General features: G+C 47.2%; 4 protein-coding genes across 4 annotated transcripts; 3 read left to right on the top strand and 1 right to left on the bottom strand.

The window, feature by feature from the left end:
* Positions 1–938: 938 nt before the first annotated feature.
* LOC123186255 (WUSCHEL-related homeobox 1-like) lies at positions 939–2,713 on the top strand. Its single transcript, XM_044598040.1, has 3 exons — positions 939–1,529; positions 1,658–1,767; positions 1,903–2,713. Exons 1-3 carry the CDS (start codon positions 1,130–1,132, stop codon positions 2,317–2,319), a joined length of 927 nt encoding a protein of 308 aa, XP_044453975.1. The 5' UTR covers positions 939–1,129; the 3' UTR covers positions 2,320–2,713.
* Positions 2,714–3,500: 787 nt separating this feature from the next.
* Positions 3,501–8,525, bottom strand: LOC123190632 (U11/U12 small nuclear ribonucleoprotein 25 kDa protein). The gene is made up of 4 exons (XM_044603304.1): positions 8,128–8,525; positions 7,914–8,019; positions 5,618–5,717; positions 3,501–3,977 (listed from the first exon to the last, which is right to left on the bottom strand). The coding sequence occupies exons 1-4, from the start codon at positions 8,351–8,353 to the stop codon at positions 3,882–3,884; spliced, it is 528 nt and encodes a 175-aa protein (XP_044459239.1). The 5' UTR covers positions 8,354–8,525; the 3' UTR covers positions 3,501–3,881.
* A 96-nt stretch (positions 8,526–8,621) lies between these two features.
* On the top strand, positions 8,622–11,183 carry LOC123190633 (PHD finger-like domain-containing protein 5A). The gene is made up of 2 exons (XM_044603305.1): positions 8,622–8,779; positions 10,636–11,183. The coding sequence occupies exon 2, from the start codon at positions 10,656–10,658 to the stop codon at positions 10,986–10,988; it is 333 nt and encodes a 110-aa protein (XP_044459240.1). The 5' UTR covers positions 8,622–8,779; positions 10,636–10,655; the 3' UTR covers positions 10,989–11,183.
* A 962-nt stretch (positions 11,184–12,145) lies between these two features.
* Positions 12,146–17,475, top strand: LOC123190631 (zinc finger CCCH domain-containing protein 30). Its single transcript, XM_044603303.1, has 4 exons — positions 12,146–12,526; positions 15,436–15,648; positions 15,736–15,860; positions 15,948–17,475. The coding sequence occupies exons 1-4, from the start codon at positions 12,470–12,472 to the stop codon at positions 17,218–17,220; spliced, it is 1,668 nt and encodes a 555-aa protein (XP_044459238.1). The 5' UTR covers positions 12,146–12,469; the 3' UTR covers positions 17,221–17,475.
* The last annotated feature ends 3,438 nt before the right edge of the window (positions 17,476–20,913 follow it).

Below are 20,913 nucleotides of genomic sequence, written 5' to 3' on the forward strand. Positions count from 1 at the left end.
TTATCTTTTATGTGTTTTGTATTTCCAATGAATTTTTATAATAGATCTGATCCTTTTTGTAAAAAGAAAAACTAAACCAACACGCGCAACAGAGAGCTCTTCTAGACGTTCACGACGAAGGTGTCTCCATGCTTCTTGCACTTAGTCACCACTTCAATGCCGTCATCGTTGAAGACGACCACCTTCAGGGTGTTGGGAGTCAGCAGCTGAAAGGTGACCATGTAGCCGATCCTTGATATGGTGGACAACGGCGAAGAGGGGGCCTAACCCTGATCGAGGGTAACCATGTAGTCATGAATTCTTTCTCTGTGACTGACTGATCTCAACCCTTTTCTCAATCCAGACGACGAACGACACCGACCGATCGATGGATGGAAACCCTTTGGTTCAGCCAGGCAGTCAAGACGGCCAGAACAAACACCAGCAAAATTGAAAGCGGCAGACAAGGAACCCGCGCACACATCAACGCTCACATCCATCCATCACACTTATTCTGGCCTGTCCCCCCAAAACAAAAAATACTACAAGTACTACATGCAAAACTCGAACTCGATCGGCCCATGCTTGCTTGTATGAACACGCACAATGCGCCATTGATCATATCGGTCGATGCCCTCCCTCTCTCTCTCTGTGTGTATCGACTGTGTGTGAGAGAGAGAGAGAGTAGAAGAGAGAATGAGAGAGGTAGGCGAGGAGGAAGCAGTTGCCATATGCGGGGGCGTCTGCGCTCCATACCCCATCGTCCCCACATGACATGCCCCCCGTACGTGTGTCAACTTCACTTGTCCCTCTCCAAAAGATATCACCATGATCCCCTCTCCCCCTTCCTCTCTCGGGGAACCAAACCAAGCCGGCCCCAACCTATATCACCCCTACCTACACTCCTATTCCTCCTAGCTAGCTCCCCTCCTAGCCTCCTATACCTAGCTCAGCTCAGCAGGCGCAGCTGTGCTACCTCCATGCATGGCGCCATGGCACCATATATACCCGACCTCTCACGTGATCCTCCCACGCCCCTCTCCCTCCTTCCAGCACCCATCGCCCTCCTCCTTCTTCCCACCGATCGTCATCACAGCGGTACTAGTAGCAGCAGGCTAGCAACAGCACCACCTGCCTTCTTCTTGCTGCCATGGACAAGCAGAGCGTCATGTGGAGACAGCTGCAGCACCAGCACCACCAGGCCAGCGGCGCGGCGGGTGGCAATGCCGTCGCTGCTGCCGGTGCTGGTGCGACGACGACGACCGCGCCCGTCCGGCCGAGCGGCGCGCGGTGGACGCCCACGCCGGAGCAGGTCAAGATCCTCAAGGACCTCTACTACGACTGCGGCATCCGGTCGCCCACGGCGGAGCAGATCCAGCGGATCGCGGCCCGGCTCCGGCAGTACGGCCGGATCGAGGGCAAGAACGTCTTCTACTGGTTCCAGAACCACAAGGCCCGCGAGCGCCAGAAGAAGCGCCTCGGCGTCGACGTCAACGGCTCCCCCCTCGCCACCGCCACCGCCGCCGACGTCCTCGCCCTCTCCCCCTCCGGTACTTACTCGCACATCACGTCCTCTCTCTCTCTCTCGCGCGCGCGCGCGCTGCACTTGACCTGATTCTTGTCTCGCGTCGCTTTGCCTCGAGTCCCAACTATAACAACACTCGCGACGTGCGTGCAGGTGCGGCGGCCGGCTTGTACGGCGCCGGCAGCTGCGCCGGTAGAGGCGCGGCTGTCCATCCAGATGCGAGCGCCACTACTACTACTTGCTGGGGAGACAGCACCCTGCAGGTAACCAATCAAGCTGGATTTACACACACACGCACTGCCACATTGCGATCGATCGGTAGATCGAATTTTAATTTGCACATGCATGCATGGTAATCAGCTAATGTACATCTGGCCTGTTGGATCGACGCACGGCAGGACTACATGGGCGCGAGGAGCACGGCGGGAGCGGGCAACCACGGCGGCGCCGCCGCAGCAGCACCTACGCCGTGGCCAGCTGCGAGCTTCCCTTTCTCCACCAACCAGACGCCGCCAATGCCCCCGCCGCGGGAGCTCCCGCTCTTCCCGACCGGCGGAGGCCGGCAAGAAAGCGCCGACGACTTCAACGGCAGCAGCTACCATCTCCAGCCCAACAGCTCGCAGTGGTGGGAAGCTGCCGCCGCCAGCAACGCCAACGCCATGGCAGTCGTCCATCATCAGCTGCTGCAAGAACAGCACGAGCAGCAGCACAGCTTTTACAACAGCAGCGGCAACCAGCAGCAGATGATGATGATGATGCCCATCCAGGACGCCGGCACCTCCCCGGAGCTCACTCTCCGCGCCCCTTACATGTGAGAGCCTAGTGCTCCCGTCATTGTCCTATGCATGATCCTATCTATCTATCCATCTACTAGCTAGTACCACTAGTTACTTACAGTTAGAAGCATATGTGGAAGCATGTCCATGTCTGGAACTTGTAGGGTTCGATGGTAGTGTGGTCCCTAAGCCTCGAACTGGTAGTGCACCCTGCACCGCATGACAAATGCAATGGGCAGTGCATGGTGCAGCAACCAGTGTGTGTGTGTGTGGTGAGTTTGCTACTGTTTGGTTGCGCTTACTTGGTTGTAGCCAAAGTCCAAAGCGTGTGTGTGAGTAGTAGCGCGCTTGTCACAGGAGGAGGTGGCACCATTGGTGTCAACCTTGTCTCTCCCTTTGGTGCCCTTCCAGATTCCGAGAGGAAAAAGCTATCCTCCTGTCTGATCACCTCTTGAAATTTCTCTACTGTGGGCTGGGGCATACTTTTCTCTGTCTATATATGCCCATTACAGTCATGCATGCAGTTTTATCATTTCAGCGTTTCAGGTACGGCGATGTGTGTGGCTGTGTGCGTGCCCTGGGACCACACCGGTTGAGTTGCTGGGGGAATGTCGGTTCCAAGAAAAGAATCAGTTTCCAGTCAACACATTTTGGTCCTGACTTGGGTCAGGCTGGTCTGTTGGTTTTGGGCACATGGCTTGAAATTTTGATCTTTCCAACCATGTTTTTTTAACCATTGTCATGTTTGCATGATGTATTTTTTTTGCTTAATTGGCAGGTGTAGAACACTAAGGGCTGCAATTACTATGCGCCATGGGCATGGCTTGAGTAAAAACGAGCGGAGTAAGGGGGTGTTTGTTTCTAGGGACTTTTTTATGTAGGGACTAGAAAAAGTCTCTCTTAAAAACTTTTTTACCAAACGGGAGGGACTTTTTAAGAACTAAACTAGGCATTTGGTACTAAATGAAGAAGACTCTCTTTTTTGGGACTTTTTCAACAATGCCCCTACATGCACCCATTAACGCGCTATCCTATGATGTTGTTTGATTGTTATTTTTCTATATACTAGGGACAATATGGTCATTTAATAAACTCTAGGAAGGGATTAGAGACTTTTTAGTCTCTAAAAACAAACAGGAAGGGACTTTTTAGGGACTAGAGACTTTTTAGTTGGGACTAGAAAAAGTCCTAGGACCAGAGAACCAAACACCATCTAAGACTTGATCCTCTCGACGAAAAATGAAGCAGCAGTAGTTTACCAGAGCTAGGACCTGCAAAAGCCTGCAGATTGTTAACCTGAAGTGCATTACATATTGTGAAGCGCACTTCCCACTGGCAAATTACACGACCAGACCAGTAGCTTCGAATTTACAACACCCATTAGCTGACGTGCTCGTGCACTACGTACTAGTAACTGCTTTTCCCAAGCACGCACAATCTTCTGCAACTCCTGAATGGCATCAGCGAATCGGTGGGTTGCTTCTGCGAAATTCTACCCCGTTTCGTCGCCATAGCTAAATCTTGGAGCATTCTTCATTTCGCAAGTAATCACTCCCCCATGGCGCTAAGGGTATCTCCTGATCAGAAATCATGAGGTGGGATCACATCTTCCTGCTAAGCCCGTGGAAGAAACGGTGTTTCCTTCTCCTAGAATGCTTCTGATGTACTCTCGACATGACGTGCGGTGAGAAACAAACCTAGTACGGCAGAGGGCAGAAACAGAGTCACAACACTTTATTCAGTTCATACATCTTTAGTTGCTACCTGACAGATCTAGTAACACCATCTCTGTAAGTGGATGCATTTGAGGTCAACTATCTTATTTGGTAATGCAGATTCCACTAGGCCAACTTAAGAAAGAAGTATATACATTTTTTTTCATCCAAAAAGTTAAATATGCATGTACCATAAGGAGATTGGTTGTTCCCCAAAGAGGTTTCATATGCTGCTACGCATAGTAAAAACTTCCAGAAAACTGAAAGAAAAAAGTCCATTTTACTACCCTGAATAAAGTGTGTGGTTCACTTTACCCCCTGATCTATTTTTCCGCTTCTTTTACCCCCCAAACAAACCCAAACCGGACTAAACACCCCCGCGGCTGGTTTTTCTCCACCCACTGCTGATGTGGCACTAGTCAACAGCGGTTTTGACCTGGGTGGGGCCCCCTTGTCAGGTTTTTTTCCCTCTCTCTTTCTCTCTCTCTCCAACCGAAGGCGACTGCGAGCGGCGGGGAGCGCCTCCTCGCGACGGCGACAGCCCCGGCCACGCCGAGCTCCCGCAGCGCGAGCGCCTGCTGGGCCCCGCCGAGGCAGACCGCGCAGGAGGACGGCCCGAGGAGGCCGTCGGCGAGGTGCCGCCCGAGCACCTCGGCGTGGAACTCCACCGCCTCACGCCACTCGTGGCTGCGCCACGCCAGCCACGCCTCCGGCGACCCCGCGGCCGCCGCGGCCTAGGCGTGGGTCCTCCTCCCGACGACCGCGGTGACAGGGAGCTCGGCTCCACACCCCTCCCTGGCCATGCCTCTCCGTCGCCCACGCGTGCATGTCACCGCGCCCGCCTGCTGCCACTACTGTCACTGACCGCTGTCGCGCCGCTGCCGACTCTGCTCTAGCGCTGCTGTTGACTCCCGCTGCGGCCGCTCGCCATTGCCAACCACGACCTGCTCGCGCCCTTCCATGGCCTCGCCTCCCCATGCCGCTGCTCTCGAACGACCGCGCCGGCTGCTGCTCGGGGCTGCGCTGGCGCTTGCTGAACTTGCCCAGCACTCCTCTTCCCTCGCATGTGCCCGGGCCGCCTGCGTTGCTCTACTGCCGCAGCGCCCCGCCCGCGCAGCCCTGCTCCAGCACCAGCCCTCGTGGCCCCGTTCCGGCGGCCCTGCTGCGCCCATTGAGCCTCCCCTTCCGCTCGCGCTCACCCCAGTACCCGCCCGTGCCTAACTGCGTCGGCCTGCGCCCGCCACTGCCTGGCCTTGACTGCTTCGCCCAGCTCACCCCCCCCTCTCGCCACTCCTCCAGCCGGTCGGCCTCGCCACGCCCTGGCCAGAGGCTGCGTGCGGGCTGAGTGGCCGCCGGCCCAGCCTCAATTAGAGAGAGAGAGAGAAAAAAACCTGACAAGGGGGCCCCACCCAGGTCAAAACCGCCGTTAACTAGTGCCACATCAGCAGCAGCGGGTGGAGAAAAACCAGCCGGGGGGTGTTTTGTCCGGTTTGGGTTTGTTTGGGGGGTAAAAGAAGCGGAAAAATAGATCAGGGGGTAAAGTGAACCACCCACTTTATTCAGGGTAGTAAAATGGACTTTTTTCAAACTGAAATGAAAAAAATATGTTATTTTTTATATACCTTGGAATTATTTCGAATGTCGTAAGAAGAAAGTGCAGAATTGTCATCTATCAACTTCTCACTCTGATGTGTCAGGCAGTAGTTCTCCCAAATATGCTTCCTGGGTCAAACATAAATACTTACAGCGGAGTTTGGAAATTCTTGGTATCCTTAACAAATGGAAATATTGACAAAGAAAAGGTTGAGAGATGCCATGAAAAAGTAGTCCCTCCGTTTCAAATTAAGTGTCATGGTTTTAGTTTGAACTAAAACCACGACACTTATTTTGAAACGGAGGGAGCATGTCAGTTCTTAATAGAGAAATAGATAAAAAGTAATTATATTGATGGATAAAATAGTAGAGCCAGATGATAAAAATGCAGAAAATGTTGCAGATGCAGCTTAGATATACAATTTGTGCTAAGAACCACATAAATCCTGACGCTTTGGAACCACATAATGCAAGAAGACATGGATACCAAAGTTGGCATTTTTGGGGAATTCTATACAAGCCTGCCAGCTATTATACAGCTGAAGAGCTAACATTGTGATGGAACTTAGAAGGCCATATTATTAACCATAGCTAACATCAATAAGGTAGGATCTCTAACTAATTTTACAATTATGCAGCTGAAGCTTTTTAATTACAGAACTCATATATGGGCTCGTATTTCTTTCCCAGCATCTAGTAATTGTTCTGTCTGCACATCAATAAATTAGTTGAGCCTTCCCAAAAATACAGTTTATTTTAACAACACTTTCTGACAATTTAGCATTAACAAATACTGATGCCAAGAACTCTTTGCAGTGAGTGCTCTCGTTATATCAGACAGGCAAACAATGTACTGTCCTAGATAAACTTATAACCACATGACTGAAGCTTCATGGAGTCACGGAAATGGGATCCTAGTTTAGAATATAGAATACCAGTGTAACATCTTAGAGAGAAAATTCTTTCTATGTTGAGCTCATACTACTTTAAGACGACAATCTTCGAACATTATATTCTCCTTAGCTTAACTAAAATAGATTACTCCCTCTGTAAAGAAATATAAGAGCGTTTAGATCACTATTTTAGTGATCTAAACGCTCTTATATTTATTTACGGAGGGAGTAGTTAAGATAGGGACCTTAATTCGAATGGGTTTGACTAACCTTGTGTACACACATTCAGCTAGTCAATACCAAACAGGTCAAGTTCAGTGCTTAATCAAACTAAAAATTAGAGTGAGCTCCAGCTTGGATTCTGAATGTCTCGAGGTAATTCAGAATTCGGTTCAGTCTCATATATCTTGTGACCCTCAGCTTATTTGGATCATGACACCTATCATGGATCATGAGTGTCTGATTGACCATCGTGGGAGAGATTAAATATCAAAGATACATTGGCAGCATTTTGAAGAGCATCAAGTGTACTGTCAATGCCAGGAGTTGTTTGCAAGAGTGCTATTGTCATATCTGCCTGGCAAACAGTGTACTCCTAGATGGGCTTACAACCACATAGCAGAAGTTTGGAGTCCAGAAAATGGGGTCTTAATTTTTGATAATTTGTAGGTGTTGATGTAAACAGTGTGCAGATAACAGGCTCATGCACTCTGAGATAATCGTAAGGCAAATTTAGTCAGCAGTTTCTTTCAATACTGAGCTTAAACTATTTCTAGAAGTCAATCTTGGAACATTCTGTTCTCTTTAGTTTAACTGAAAGACACTAATACAGGGAAATCTAATTCAAACAGGCTTGAATAATTTGTAGGTGTTGATGTAAACAGTGTACAGATACCAGGCTCATGCACTCTGAGATAATCGTAAGGCAAATTTAGTCAGCAGTTTCTTCCTATACTGAGCTTAAACTATTTCTAGAAGTCAATATTGGAACATTATGTTCTCTTTAGTTTAACTGAAAGACACTAATACAGGGAAATCTAATTAAAGCAGGCTTGAATAACCTTATGTACACACATTCAGTTATTCAATACCAAGTAGGTCAGTGCAAACTCAAGCTAAAACACGACTTCAGCTAGGATTCTCAACATCTCGAGCTAACTAAGAATTCAGGTTAATACCATACATCTTGTGAGTTGTGACCCTCAGCTTATTTAGATAATCACACCCATCTAAACTAGCAAATTTTGGTGGATCAACAGTGCCTTAGTGCCCATCATAGGATATAGTATCAAATAGCAAAGACAAATCGGCAGCATTTCGAAGGATATCAACTAATTAGATCAACACATGTTAGCATGAATCAATTAGATGACATGGATGTCAGAAGATATCCTTCCACTGTTTCAGACAAATAAATCTGACTATTACTTACCATGAGATGTGACGATGGCCCATCTGGCCCTGCTCTATCTCAGTTATCTTCTTCCTGATAGCCAGCTTCAAATCCTTGAGCGTAGCGGTGTTCAACACCGCGACATCTGTATCACCACAACGACAAGAGGAACACGAATTCATATGGGGGATAAACGCACGGCAAGGGATTTGGACAAAAATGTGGGCGGGGATCGAAGAGGGCCATATTGTACCGAACGAGGTGTTGTCCAGCTTGAGGACGGTCACCCTCATGGCGCTGCCGAGCTCGAGGTTGATGAGCGTGTCCACGTCCGCCAGCGAGGGCTTCCTCGGGACGTCGGCGAGTAAGGGGTCGTCGAGGAGCGCCGCGAGCATGGACTGCAGCCTCGCCTGATTGGCCTCGCTGCTCTGGTAAGCGGCCACCTCCTCCTCGGGCTTCGAGGCGCCTGCCGAATCCATCGCCTCTCCGCCGTAGAGCGCGATTGGCTCGGGACGCAGCGCGGATCCCTGCGGCGGCGGGTGCTCAACGGCGGCGGCGGCGGTGGCGCTCGGGGAAGATGCGGTGCCACTGGAGAACGGCTTAACAGGGGACCCAAAGGTGTTGAGAGGCCGACAGGTGGGACCCAACCCAGTAGAGCCAAATATGCTGGACCGCACCGGCCACTTGTAGCCGTCCGATCAGGCTGCCGGGTGATATGGACGGCGATCCCCATCGTAGCACACCTCTTGGTCTTTTATCTGCAAGCTTCTAGTCGCATCGGGCCGCCGCCGCCAAAATCTATTCCGCCAGCCTCGTCGACGTCGTCTCGGTGTCTCGGCGCGTCGCCTGCGGGGAGCAAGGAGCCAAGGTGCGAGCGCCGCCGCAGCGAGCTCGTCCTTCCGAAGGTACGTGCAGGCCGAACCCTAGAGCTTCTCCTGTCATCCATGGTCCCGTCCCGCCGCTCGAAACATATGCATTCCCTAGGTTTTTTGCTCCGCTCCGGCGATTTCTGCTGCGACGCTTGTCCATGTTCCTCGCGTCGCCCCTTAGGTCAGCCGCGGGAGCTTGGCGGTGGGGCGTGTTCTTCTGCACCAACCCTAGCCCTCTAAGCACCGGGCGAGTAGGGGTCCTGTTCTCCAGATTCAGTACACTAAGCTTCAGATGGTTTGGATGGCCGCAAATTGAAACACTGCCACGGGAAATCTGCGGTGTCATCTGTAACTTCGGTTTCGTTAGCGAGAGATGTAGGGGGCTATAATTGTTACCACGTAATAATACATTTATGTCATGTTGGCTAGTGATCTAGGAGGCTGAACTGGAATACATGTTATTTGATTTGCACTTACATTATTGATCTGGAAGGCTGGAACACCATTGCTATGTAAAATTTGTTTTGTGGGAACTGCAGTAGCAATCAGTGAAGTTATTAATACTATACGCTAGTATCTCCTATATGTATGCTGTATTTATGTTAATACTAGTGTCCTAGAACAATTTTATGTTGTTAATTTTCATATTATCAGCGGAAAGTAATGCCATGCTCATGATATATAAATTTGTTTGTACTGGAATTATGCTGTTAAAGCCATAGGATGTTCTGCCTATCAAATTGATAAGATACACTTCGAATTCAGTTTTTTACTTCTTTAGTAAATACAGCATTTAATTATCTTTGAAAGCTTTCAAATCTGTATTGGATATAGTTGAAGTTAAGAGTTTTTGGTATCTGTATTAATTTCAGAACATATGGATATAGTTATGGTAGTGGAGCTATTCAATCTGTTTTCGTAGTTGTGGTAGGGGCCCCATAGTTGTGTTTGTGATAGCATAAGAGTTTTTCACCCCTAGTGACTTCAACTCGTCAACCAGAAACTTCACATAACTAGTTAACTGATCTGGTTGGAAATGTTTCGGATCAGCTTCCAACATCAAGTTTTGTACATCTAAGATTGAAAACATCTCTCTGAACCTAAAGGGTGTATTGTGGGGGTGGTATTCAGGGCTTTTAGTTCTCCTGCTGTCATACATTTCTACTAGTTGGTGAAAATGTGTGCTATGATGTGGCTTCTGTAGAAAGCAGGAAACATACATGTCTTTGTGCTTTTATGATGGAATGTTTTGTATGATTGGCGAGACTCTAATGACATTAAATGAATATATTGAAAAAGGTGGATGGAATTTGCAGTCATACCCATTGTGATATGTTTGAAGGGACCCTGATGACAGTAAATGAAGACATTGGGACGGATGGGGTTGAATTTGAAACCATACTGTATTTTTGTCAATGTTGAGCATTCTAGTGGTATACTTCCTTTTCTTTATAATAAGGGCAATCTGTTCTTGTCACCTTGATGATGTAGAGCTTGATGAATTACTAGTTGTAAAAATAATTTCAATGTAATGTTATCTTGTTTGCTTCTATGCCGGGAGGGGGTGGGTGTGGGGGTATTACACGTAAGTTGCCAGCAGTTGCAAGTTCGACAAATAAAGTGCATCAACAACTTGCTTCTCCTCGAGATGCTACATCAAAAGCTCTAGTAACCTAATTAACAATTTGCCTTTTGTTGGGATGCTTCACCACTTTATTTCTTCTTTGAGTGCAACCATTAGCAGTTTGCTTCTTGAGCTGCTACATCCAATGCTGCAGTCAACTGCATTAACCAATCTGTTTCTCTTAGGGATGCTTTTACCATTTAATTTCTTTTGATGACATCCTAAGATGACTAGATTCTGACAAGCAACGTGCACCTGGTTTTCACAGGTTAGCAGCATCCGACAGCCATGGCGAAGCATCACCCCGATCTCATCATGTGCCGGAAGCAGCCCGGCATCGCCATCGGCCGCCTGTGTGAGAAGTGCGACGGCAAGTGCGTCATCTGCGACTCGTACGTGCGCCCCTGCACCCTCGTCCGTGTCTGCGACGAGTGCAACTACGGCTCGTTCCAGGGGAGGTGCGTCATCTGCGGAGGGGTCGGCATCTCGGACGCCTACTACTGCAAGGAGTGCACGCAGCAGGAGAAGGACCGCGACGGGTGCCCCAAGATCGTGAACCTGGGGAGCGCCAAGACCGACCTCTTCTATGAGCGCAAGAAATACGGTTTTAAGAAGCGATAGACGGACGAGACAGATTCTTGGCCAGGTCCTCTGGGCATCATTTTCTGCTGTTTGCCGAACGAACAGCGATGTATTCGTGTTATGGTTTGGTACTGATAGGAGAATGCAACCCGGTGATCTTGATCTGTAATAACTGTTTGTGATGTATGGTCTGAAGTGAGTCTAGCTGGACTCCCAACTGCTTATGCGGTGCTATGTGCCGTGACTGTTTGTTGTTGACTTGGAATGTGGATCGAGATGACTGGCTTCCCGTGCCATGTCACTGTCTTGGCCGTTGCAAGTTGCAGCGACGTGACGTGGTTGTTATCTGGAAATGAAGCAAGCTGGCAGCTGATGGCGCCCGGTGCGCTTTTCATAGAGCCGGCTGGAAGTGCTCTGATCAGTGTCACGTCTGCGTGGTTGAGCCTGCGGGCAGGGCACTAGTAGCGCTTGGGCATTTCCAGAATCCTGTATCGCAGCTTTCGGAACTCTGAAGATGCTTCACGGCGATCCCACAGGATTGTGGTTTCTTCAGGTAGAGGTTACATGTAGCCAAGCCACGTAGGGTTACCTCTGTAACCAGCAAAGCATTCGAAAGTTGATGTATGAAAGCCCCAGGCTGAGACTGGGATATAAAGTAAAATAAGGCACGAAAGTCAGCGAATCAAATTCAGGGGGGCACAGGGCACACTGAAAATACAGTGCCGCCACCGTGATGATGGCAGGAACCCACCCAAACTGTGCGCTTTTATCATCATCATAAGCAGCAGGTCCCTGTCAAAGGGGGAGTTCCTGTCCAGTACGCCTCCTTAAAACGCTAACCTCCGACTAATCTGCTTCTGTCAAGCAGCCGTACGCCTCATGGACTTTGCTCAATCTGCTAACCAACTTTATACTACTAGTACTAGTAGTAAAATTACGTGCCGTATTGCATGACCTACCGGTTAAGGATCGTAAGGGCAACACGATTACGTATTTGCCCTTGGGACGGGATGATAGGCGGAGGGCAGCCTGGTAAATTCACACCGGGCCGGCCTGGATTTGGGGTCGGGTTAGGTTTAGGTTAGGGCTGCGGTTTGCGTTCGGATTAAATCAAATCGCGGCAGGCGTCGATCTCGGCTCGGTGGGGTGTGGGGCTGCACGCGAACTTATAAGCAGAAAAACAAGGGGGAAAAAGAAAGAAACGCAAATCGACGCGACGACAAATAAGAAAAGGGGCAGCGGGCAGAGCGGTGCCGACGCCAGCCACCACCACATCCCTCCTCCTCCTCGCCTCCTCACCACCTCCCGTCTCCTGACTCCTCACCCCTCTCCCCTCCAAATCCGCCGCCGCCGCCGCCGCCGCCGGGACGAGGAGGCAGGGGCTAACCCTAGGCGGCCCCGACCGCGAGTCCGTCCGTTCCGTCGATCGCCCTGCCGCCGCTGCGGCGTAGGGTGTCCGCGCGCGCGTCTCGTCTCGTCTAGATCGGATTCGATTCGGTTTTGTTGCGGGGGTAGCGACGATGGGGTCGCGGCGGTCGCGGCGCGTTTCGTGGGCCACCGGACCCAGCCTCTGCAAGGTACTGCCACCAACAAACACCTGATGATGCTAGTTTCAATCCACCCCCCCCCCCCCCCCAATCCAATCCACCGCCCGCCGAGACGGATTCGCGCTAGAGGATTCGCGGCGGCGCGCGTGCTCGTTCGTCGTCGTTGCGGCTTTCTGATTTGCTTTGTTTGTTGAATGAATGATTTGATCCGTTGTTGCGTGGGATACGGTCCCGTTGTATGCTTTTGTTTTATTCTCTTTTGAGATGCGAGATGCGTGGAACTATATGTAAAACAAACGATGACGACGCATCTAGTTTTTGTGTATCCAATGAGGGCAGCGGAATAGGATGAGATGTGGATTTCGTTGTGCAAACGTGGCAGAATTTGGATGATGAGTGATTAACAGACGACAGAACAAAACGCGATTAATTAAACAACCTCTGCGTATGTCTAATCGAACAGCATCAGGATGCAGACAATGTGGGGGGAGACAAGCAAAGGGGAACTCCAATGTGAATGATGAGTGAAACACTAAACAAACTACGAAAGGATTGCATCTAGTAACAACATGACAGCACCTGTGAATTTGGTGTATTACAGTATCATATAGCACGTACTTTAAACAAAATTATATCACATTTAATCTTCCTTCTCTATCATGTATGTATATCTTTTGTTTCAATATTCTCTGTGGTTAATGAGTACTCCCGATGTAAACTAATATAAGAGCATTTAGAACACTACTTTAGTAATCTAAACGCTCTTATATTAGTTTACAGAGGGAGTAGTTGATTGATTTAAGTGTCAATTCAACATTGTCCTGTTTCATGAGCCAATGCCAACATATATCAAGCAGTATTACCACAGTATTATGCTGAATATTGCTACCACCTAGCACAACAGTATAGCACGTGGTATCATTAGTGGATTCACATAACTCGGGCATGTGCAGTTACATTTTTCTTGCTGACTAAGCCTGTTCAAGCTACAGTGTATACCATGTATCCAAATTCTCTCTATTAAAAACACTAGTGATCGGTCGGTGTACTATCATGCATCAGGCTGCTGCCCTTGTATGCATGCAATACACTGTCACTGATGGCTGATAATCATTTCATAGTTCACAATTCATGATCTCCAGCAGGGACAAAAGCCTTGAGTTAACATTGCAATTTTTTTAAGCAGGAGTTGTTACCCTTAAATTTTTAGATGCGCAATACAGAAAATATCTCATGCTTCACTTCGACATAATATCACTGTCTGTCTACAAAAATTAAGTTATAATACAGAAACAGTATGCATAGCCTGTGCTAATGCACATGTTTGAAGTTCAGAATGCAACAGAATCTAGATTTACACAAAAATAAACGCAATAGCCCAGCTGCATATTTGTTCTGGAGGACTGGTAATATGTCTGAGCTTATAATCATTGAAAATTGAATATAGCATGCAGAAAACAAACAGATGGCACCATTTTAATTTAAGTTCATTCAGAAATTAGTGATTCACTAGGTTCTCCTGTTTTCTATAAAAGAACGATGTTTGTCCTGTTAAACCATGTGAAGCTCTTATAATTTATCACATTGTTTTTTTGAAGCTAGAGGCATTAGATGGCCATTTATTTGAGACATGGTTCAGCAAAATTCTTTGTATATGCTATAAAGTACCAACGGTGAAGTTCACTTTACGCATCTGTTCAGCATGAGACACCATTATTAATAAGATAATGCATTTATTAGCTGAAGCCAAGGGACCATTATATACAACTACTATATGGAAGCTTGTCTTCTCAGTTACCATCCCTAAGTGATTGCATTTTGATATTTGTAAAACCAAATATTTCTTGTTCGTACTTGTCATTGCTTGATTATTGTCTTGTCAGTAACTTTGCACTCATGCTTGCCATTACTTGATTTTTCGCTCATTACATGTGTGCTATGCACTATGATGCTAAGTTTAGGTTGATAAGTCTAGGTCTAGTCATTGACTCCCTGGGTCATGCATATCTTTCTTGACTCACATCCGTTACAGCTTTACAGCATATGCTTGCGATAACAGAAAAATGTGCATATGTGCATATATGTATTTTTGTTCTAGTCATATCATTTCCATTTGCTGCTGCAGTATGTGTAAATCGTTGATATGATTTTCAGTATCTAGCATCATTACTTAGCTTGCACTACTTATCCATATAAAAGTCTCAAGCGGTTGTCCTGCCTATAGAACTTTACTGGTAATCTGGTATTATCACATATGAAAGAACCTGTTGTCAAAATCTCCTTTAAATTTCTTGGACATTAGAATACCTTGATTGATTGAGCTACATTTCTTTTGTTATAGATAGTATAAAGTCCTGAACATAGGTTCTAAATGAGTGAAGAAAATCATCTTCTATCTTACCTGATTTACATTGACAAAAAGCTCTAAACTGCACTAATATTTCACGGAACCGCTCCTCAAAATCTCATTTCGTTTTGTTTGAGATCAGAGTGCCCTGATTGTGCTAATATTAATTTTCTTGAGATCAGAGTGCCCTGATTGTGCTACTATTAATTTTCTTAAGAATTATGTGAAATCCTGAACCGGAATTCTGTGAAGAGTTAGAAGAAAATCATCTCTCTGTTACCTGATTCCGATTAAATTTTATAGACACCATTCATCACATCTATGCAATGAACAAATAATATGTGATTATTTGTCCGTAAACATTGGCAATTTTCTTAGTCTGTAAAATAGTATGTGATTAGTTGGATATACAGTCAGTTGTACGCCTTCTTCCCAATACAAGAAATTTTGTATAGTAATTATCTTATGGCTCGTGTGCATATAATATATCCGAACGCAGTGAGTTATCGTAGATTTTTTGTTCCCTGTCACTAAAACACTGTAAAATGTAAATATTAAGAAACACCGCCTGATGTATTTGTTAATCTGTCAGGTAAGGCTGTTCATATCTGAGGATTCCCCTTCTCAAGCTGGATTAAGACCGCAAGACAATCTCCAAGCAAAAGGTTCAACATCCTTAACGCATGCAGCTGGCCCGAGTTCAGATGATTCCCTGCCTCCGGGTTTTGAGTCACTGCAGCCAGCCAATGACCTCAAAATTGACATATCTCAAATTCCTCTTATTAGGTGGAAATGCCCACCACATGTAAGACTCATGATTTAGACTGCCGTGTTGCACAAACTTTCTAGATTTTCAATATCGTCTCATTTTTCTATATTGTCTTGGTTTCAGATATTGCTGAACCCACAATGGCACCTTGCCTCTGGAGAAGAAAGCAGGGAGATTGCTGTACAAAATGAGAGGATGTTTGGAGTGCTTGAGGCTATTTATCCACGTGCATCGAACATTCCTCCAAAGTAAGCAAGTTTCTCATATGTGTCTACAGATTCTCCTTTTTGACGCTTCATATTTGTTATTCATATAAGCTCTTTGTGCCAATCCAGTCCATTTGTTTCTCCTGATGTGAAAGACTCTCATTATGATGACTCCGGAACCCCATTGGTTCCTGTGATCCCTGTCGAAGATGATGATGCTTCAGATCAGTCGGAAGGACCATTGCTTGATCAACCAAACGATTACCATCAGTCCGATAACTATGGCCCTGCAGAAATCAATGCGCTGCAAGTGTCAAATACTCCAATTACTCCTGCACAACAGCAGCCTGGTGGATCCACTGGCGTTGAAGCTGATGTGTTGGCTGCAGCTTCTGCTGCATACACTGCAATAATGCAGAGCAACCAAAAGGGAAGTATGGTTGACCGAGATCTACTTGTTAAAATACTAAGTGATCCTGTACAAGTTGAGAGGTTAATGAAAGAATACAACCAAATTAGAAATGAACAATCTACTAGTAGTTCAGTTGTTGCCCCAGTGCCACCGTGTCCACCCCCCCAAATGACAATGACTGCCCCTGCCTCATATTCCAATCATATGACAACTTTCCAGAACACAAATTCCACCCTGCCACCTCCAATGGCCCCACGGCCAATGATGAATCGACCGCCTCAAGGATATCCTCCAGTTCCCATGAATCATCCACCCGGTTCTAGTCCAGCTATGAATATTCCACCGGGTTCAAGTTCAGCTATGAGTCATCGACCAGGTTCAAATCCACCTATGAGTCATCCACCAGGTTCAAATCCACCTATGAGTCATCCACCAGGTTCAAATCCACCTATGAGTCGTCCACCGGGTTCAAATCCACCTATGAGTCGTCCACCGGGGTCAAATCCAGCTATGAGTCATCCACCGGGTTCAAATCCAGCTATGAGTCATCCATTGGGCTCAAATCCAGCTATGAGTCATGCACCGGGTTCAAATCCAGCTATGAGTTATCCACCGGGTTCAAGTAGTCCAGCTATGAATTTTTCAGGTGCTCCGCCAAGGGCTATCAACTATTACAAAACCCTCATCCATCAGCATGGTGGTGAGAAGCAGGAATCATTTGAACAGCATGGAAGGCAGTTTGGAATGTACCATCAATCTGGAACTCCCCAAACTAATGGTATTGATGCTATGAACGGTGCTTCTATGGTGAACAGAGATACGAAAACAAGGCCAACAAGACCATGTGCCTACTTCAACGGCCCGAGAGGGTGTCGCAACGGAGCTAATTGCACGTTTCTACATGACTCATCTGCCACTTCAAGGCAGCAGGAGCAACAAAACGGCTCAAAAAGGATAAAGTTAGACAGCAGAATAACTGGTCGAAATTGAGCTGTGGGCTGCTATTCAAGTTTTTGACTGTTCTTTGGTTCAATATCTTTTCACATGCACGGTTCAGTAAATATTGCAGACACCAGCTCCCTGTCCTGTTGACTCCCTCCCAGTAGCTTGCCTTCTCTCCTTTTTATAGCCAAAAAGATGTTCTGGAAGAAAAGGGAAATACTTCCATCTTATATTGGAGCTCAGATTTTTACTGAACCATTATACACCCTTCTTTATTGAAGCACTTAATTGTGGCTAGTTTCATGCTGCGCTAGTGGAGACTGTTCTGGTTTTAATTTGTGTGAAAATTGCTTTTTTACTGGACACAGTTTTAACTTATGTGAAAAATAGTTTCTTACGGGACAGTTTTAACTTATGCGAAAACTTAATTAGACAACAAAGGAACCAATAATGATAATTGCTTATTTCAAGAAACTAATCACTTTATATTTGAGTTAGAAGTAGTTTAAATTTGTATTATTTGAACTATGTTATTCTCATGTACCATAATATAGTGCATAGTACTTCCTTTGTTTTAATTTAGTCGGCATAATAGCTTTCATTGAGGTCAAACTTTATAAAGTTTAACGAAGTTCATAGGAAAAATATATGAGCAATTTCAATACCAAATCTATATAATGTGAAAATATATTCAATGATAAATTTAATGGTATTGTATGTGTTAATATTTTTTCTATATATTTTTGTGAAGTTACATAAATTTTGATTTCAAACACAACTAATATTCAGACTGAAAAAACCGGAGGAAGTAGATATTTTGTGAAGTCAAACACTCAGACCAACTTTATAAAAAATATATGACCTTTTTCAGTACTGAATTTGTATCATATAGAAATATATCTTGTGATAAATCTAATGGTTTTGATTTGTATGTAAAGGTTCATGGTTTTCTATATAAACTTGGTCAATATAAAGTTTGATTTAAGACAAAACTATAATACTAATATCCACCATGTTTTGGCCGGAAGAAAGTAAATCATGTTCTGGCAGGAATATGTATACTCTAATAAGTCTTTTTAGAGATTCCAACAAGAAACTACATACGGAGCAAAATGACTGAATCTACACTTTAAAACATATTTATATATATTCGTATGTTATAGTCTGTTTGAAACCTCTAAAAGACTTATATTTAAAAACAGAGGGAGTAGACTTTTATCTCGGTCTTGCATGGGTCACCCTCACGCGCACGAGGAACAAACACGTGCATTCTCGTCATGAGACGTCTACATGTTTTTCGAAAGCATGCCTTCATCGCGGTTTAATTACTTCCGTACACATCGTATACGTAGTAGTAAGTCATCGCAATGCATGGCGGCCGAGTTTACGTGTACCGACTGACTATTATGTGTGCACACAACTAGATCGATATAGTCAATTCGGATTTCGGAAAGCGTACGTACCAGCGTATGTTGTATACGTAGTGCATGCATGCACTGAGAATGCTGGGCTGATGACTAGGTAACCGTCTAGCTTAGCTAGCCAGTGGTCACTATCTAATCTAGATCAGCCAATAAATATTGCGTTCGTGCGTGTCCTGAGAGCGAGTTCCGGTGGCCTGTACCGGCTAACTGCTCCGTTAGCGACGTGCTACGTACTCCCTCCGTCCAAAAATACTTGTCTTACAAATGGTTGAAAATGGATGCATCTATAACTAAAATAAGTCTAGATACAACTATTTAAGACAAGTATTTTCGGACGGAAGAAGTACGTTGTTGGCACGCAAGCTGCCGGAGCAAGCGACGGATCCATGAGCGATTTTGCGTGTCCGAAGTACTCGTGTCGTTCCGCCAGCTTCGCGCGCGGCACGCACGGGACGACGGCGACGTCGCTCTGCAGCATGCACGTCGTCGGTGCAGCGGACCGGACGCGCCGTGCGCGTCCTACCGAACCCGCACAGAAGCGTCTCGTGTTTAGCTTGGTCTCCGTCCACCGCAGCAGCTCCCACGTCTAGTCGCGTGAGCTAGGGCCGGCGACGAGCGCACGCATGTGATGTGCCCGAACCAGCCCAACCGAACTCCAAGGGGTTTTTTCCTAGGAAAAGGAGCGTCAGACAGGATATTCTGCGGCTATTTTGCCGGTCGACTGGTTGATGAATGATGACGAACGCCGTGCCGCGTTACCGGTGCACTTTTTTTTTTTTAGAGTACGTGAAACGCGTACCATTGCTTTATAAGAGGGGGTATAATACAAAGCTTCCACCCAAGTGAGAAGCAAGAAGAAGAGGAAACGAAAGAATATATTGGGCCAGCTTCGCGCGCGGCACGCACGGGACGACGGCGACGTCGCTCTGCAGCATGCACGTCGTCGGTGCAGCGGACCGGGCGCGCCGTGCGCGTCCTACCGAACCCGCACGGAAGCGTCTCGTGTCTAGCTTGGTCTCCGTCCACCGCATCAGCTCCCACGTCTAGTCGCGTGAGCTAGGGCCGGCGACGAGCGCACGCATGTGATGTGCCCGAATCAGCCCAACCGAACTCCAAGGGGTTTTTCCCTAGGAAAAGGAGCGCCAGACAGGATATTCTGCGGCTATTCTGCCGGTCGACTGGTTGATGAATGATGACGAACGCCGTGCCACGTTACCGGTGCACTTTTTTTTTCTTTAGAGTACGTGAAACGCGTACCATTGCTTTATAAGAGGGGGTATAATACAAAGCTTCCACCCAAGTGAGAAGCAAGAAGAAGAGGAAACGAAAGAATATATTGGGCCAGCTTCGCGCGCGGCACGCACGGGACGACGGCGACGTCGCTCTGCAGCATGCACGTCGTCGGTGCAGCGGACCGGGCGCGCCGTGCGCGTCCTACCGAACCCGCACGGAAGCGTCTCGTGTTTAGCTTGGTCTCCGTCCACCGCAGCAGCTCCCACGTCTAGTCGCGTGAGCTAGGGCCGGCGACGAGCGCACGCATGTGATGTGCCCGAACCAGCCCAACCGAACTCCAAGGGGTTTTTCCCTAGGAAAAGGAGCGCCAGACAGGATATTCTGCGGCTATTCTACCGGTCGACTGGTTGATGAATGATGACGAACGCCGTGCCGCGTTACCGGTGCACTTTTTTTTTCTTTAGAGTACGTGAAACGCGTACCATTGCTTTATAAGAGGGGGTATAATACAAAGCTTCCACCCAAGTGAGAAGCAAGAAGAAGAGGAAACGAAAGAATATATTGGGCCAGCTTCGCGCGCGGCACGCACGGGACGACGGCGACGTCGCTCTGCAGCATGCACGTCGTCGGTGCAGCGGACCGGGCGCGCCGTGCGCGTCCTACCGAACCCGCACGGAAGCGTCTCGTGTCTAGCTTGGTCTCCGTCCACCGCAGCAGCTCCCACGTCTAGTCGCGTGAGCTAGGGCCGGCGACGAGCGCACGCATGTGATGTGCCCGAACCAGCCCAACCGAACTCCAAGGGGTTTTTCCCTAGGAAAAGGAGCGCCAGACAGGATATTCTGCGGCTATTCTGCCGGTCGACTGGTTGATGAATGATGACGAACGCCGTGCCACGTTACCGGTGCACTTTTTTTTTCTTTAGAGTACGTGAAACGCGTACCATTGCTTTATAAGAGGGGGTATAATACAAAGCTTCCACCCAAGTGAGAAGCAAGAAGAGAGGAAACGAAAGAAACGGAAGCAAACAAGCAATACTGCCCACAAATAGCCACGAAAGCAAAACAAGCAAGCCTAATTTTTTTTT

Source organism: Triticum aestivum, chromosome 2A, assembly GCF_018294505.1.
Source record: "Triticum aestivum cultivar Chinese Spring chromosome 2A, IWGSC CS RefSeq v2.1, whole genome shotgun sequence".
Lineage (NCBI taxonomy): Eukaryota > Viridiplantae > Streptophyta > Magnoliopsida > Poales > Poaceae > Triticum > Triticum aestivum.

Excerpts from the sequence above, each read along its gene's own strand:
- LOC123186255 (XM_044598040.1), top strand. The coding sequence starts at position 1,130 with ATGGACAAGCAGAGCGTCATGTGGAGACAGCTGCAGCACCAGCACCAC. Across the intron at positions 1,530-1,657 it reads CCTCGCCCTCTCCCCCTCCG|GTGCGGCGGCCGGCTTGTAC; the intron begins GTACTTACTCGC and ends ACGTGCGTGCAG. Across the intron at positions 1,768-1,902 it reads GGGGAGACAGCACCCTGCAG|GACTACATGGGCGCGAGGAG; the intron begins GTAACCAATCAA and ends GACGCACGGCAG.
- LOC123190632 (XM_044603304.1), bottom strand. The coding sequence starts at position 8,353 with ATGGATTCGGCAGGCGCCTCGAAGCCCGAGGAGGAGGTGGCCGCTTAC. Across the intron at positions 8,020-8,127 it reads GCTGGACAACACCTCGTTCG|ATGTCGCGGTGTTGAACACC; the intron begins GTACAATATGGC and ends GTGGTGATACAG. Across the intron at positions 3,978-5,617 it reads ACATTCGAAATAATTCCAAG|GTTTGTTTCTCACCGCACGT; the intron begins GTATATAAAAAA and ends CTGCCGTACTAG.
- LOC123190633 (XM_044603305.1), top strand. The coding sequence starts at position 10,656 with ATGGCGAAGCATCACCCCGATCTCATCATGTGCCGGAAGCAGCCCGGC.
- LOC123190631 (XM_044603303.1), top strand. The coding sequence starts at position 12,470 with ATGGGGTCGCGGCGGTCGCGGCGCGTTTCGTGGGCCACCGGACCCAGC. Across the intron at positions 15,649-15,735 it reads GGTGGAAATGCCCACCACAT|ATATTGCTGAACCCACAATG; the intron begins GTAAGACTCATG and ends TCTTGGTTTCAG. Across the intron at positions 15,861-15,947 it reads GCATCGAACATTCCTCCAAA|TCCATTTGTTTCTCCTGATG; the intron begins GTAAGCAAGTTT and ends GTGCCAATCCAG.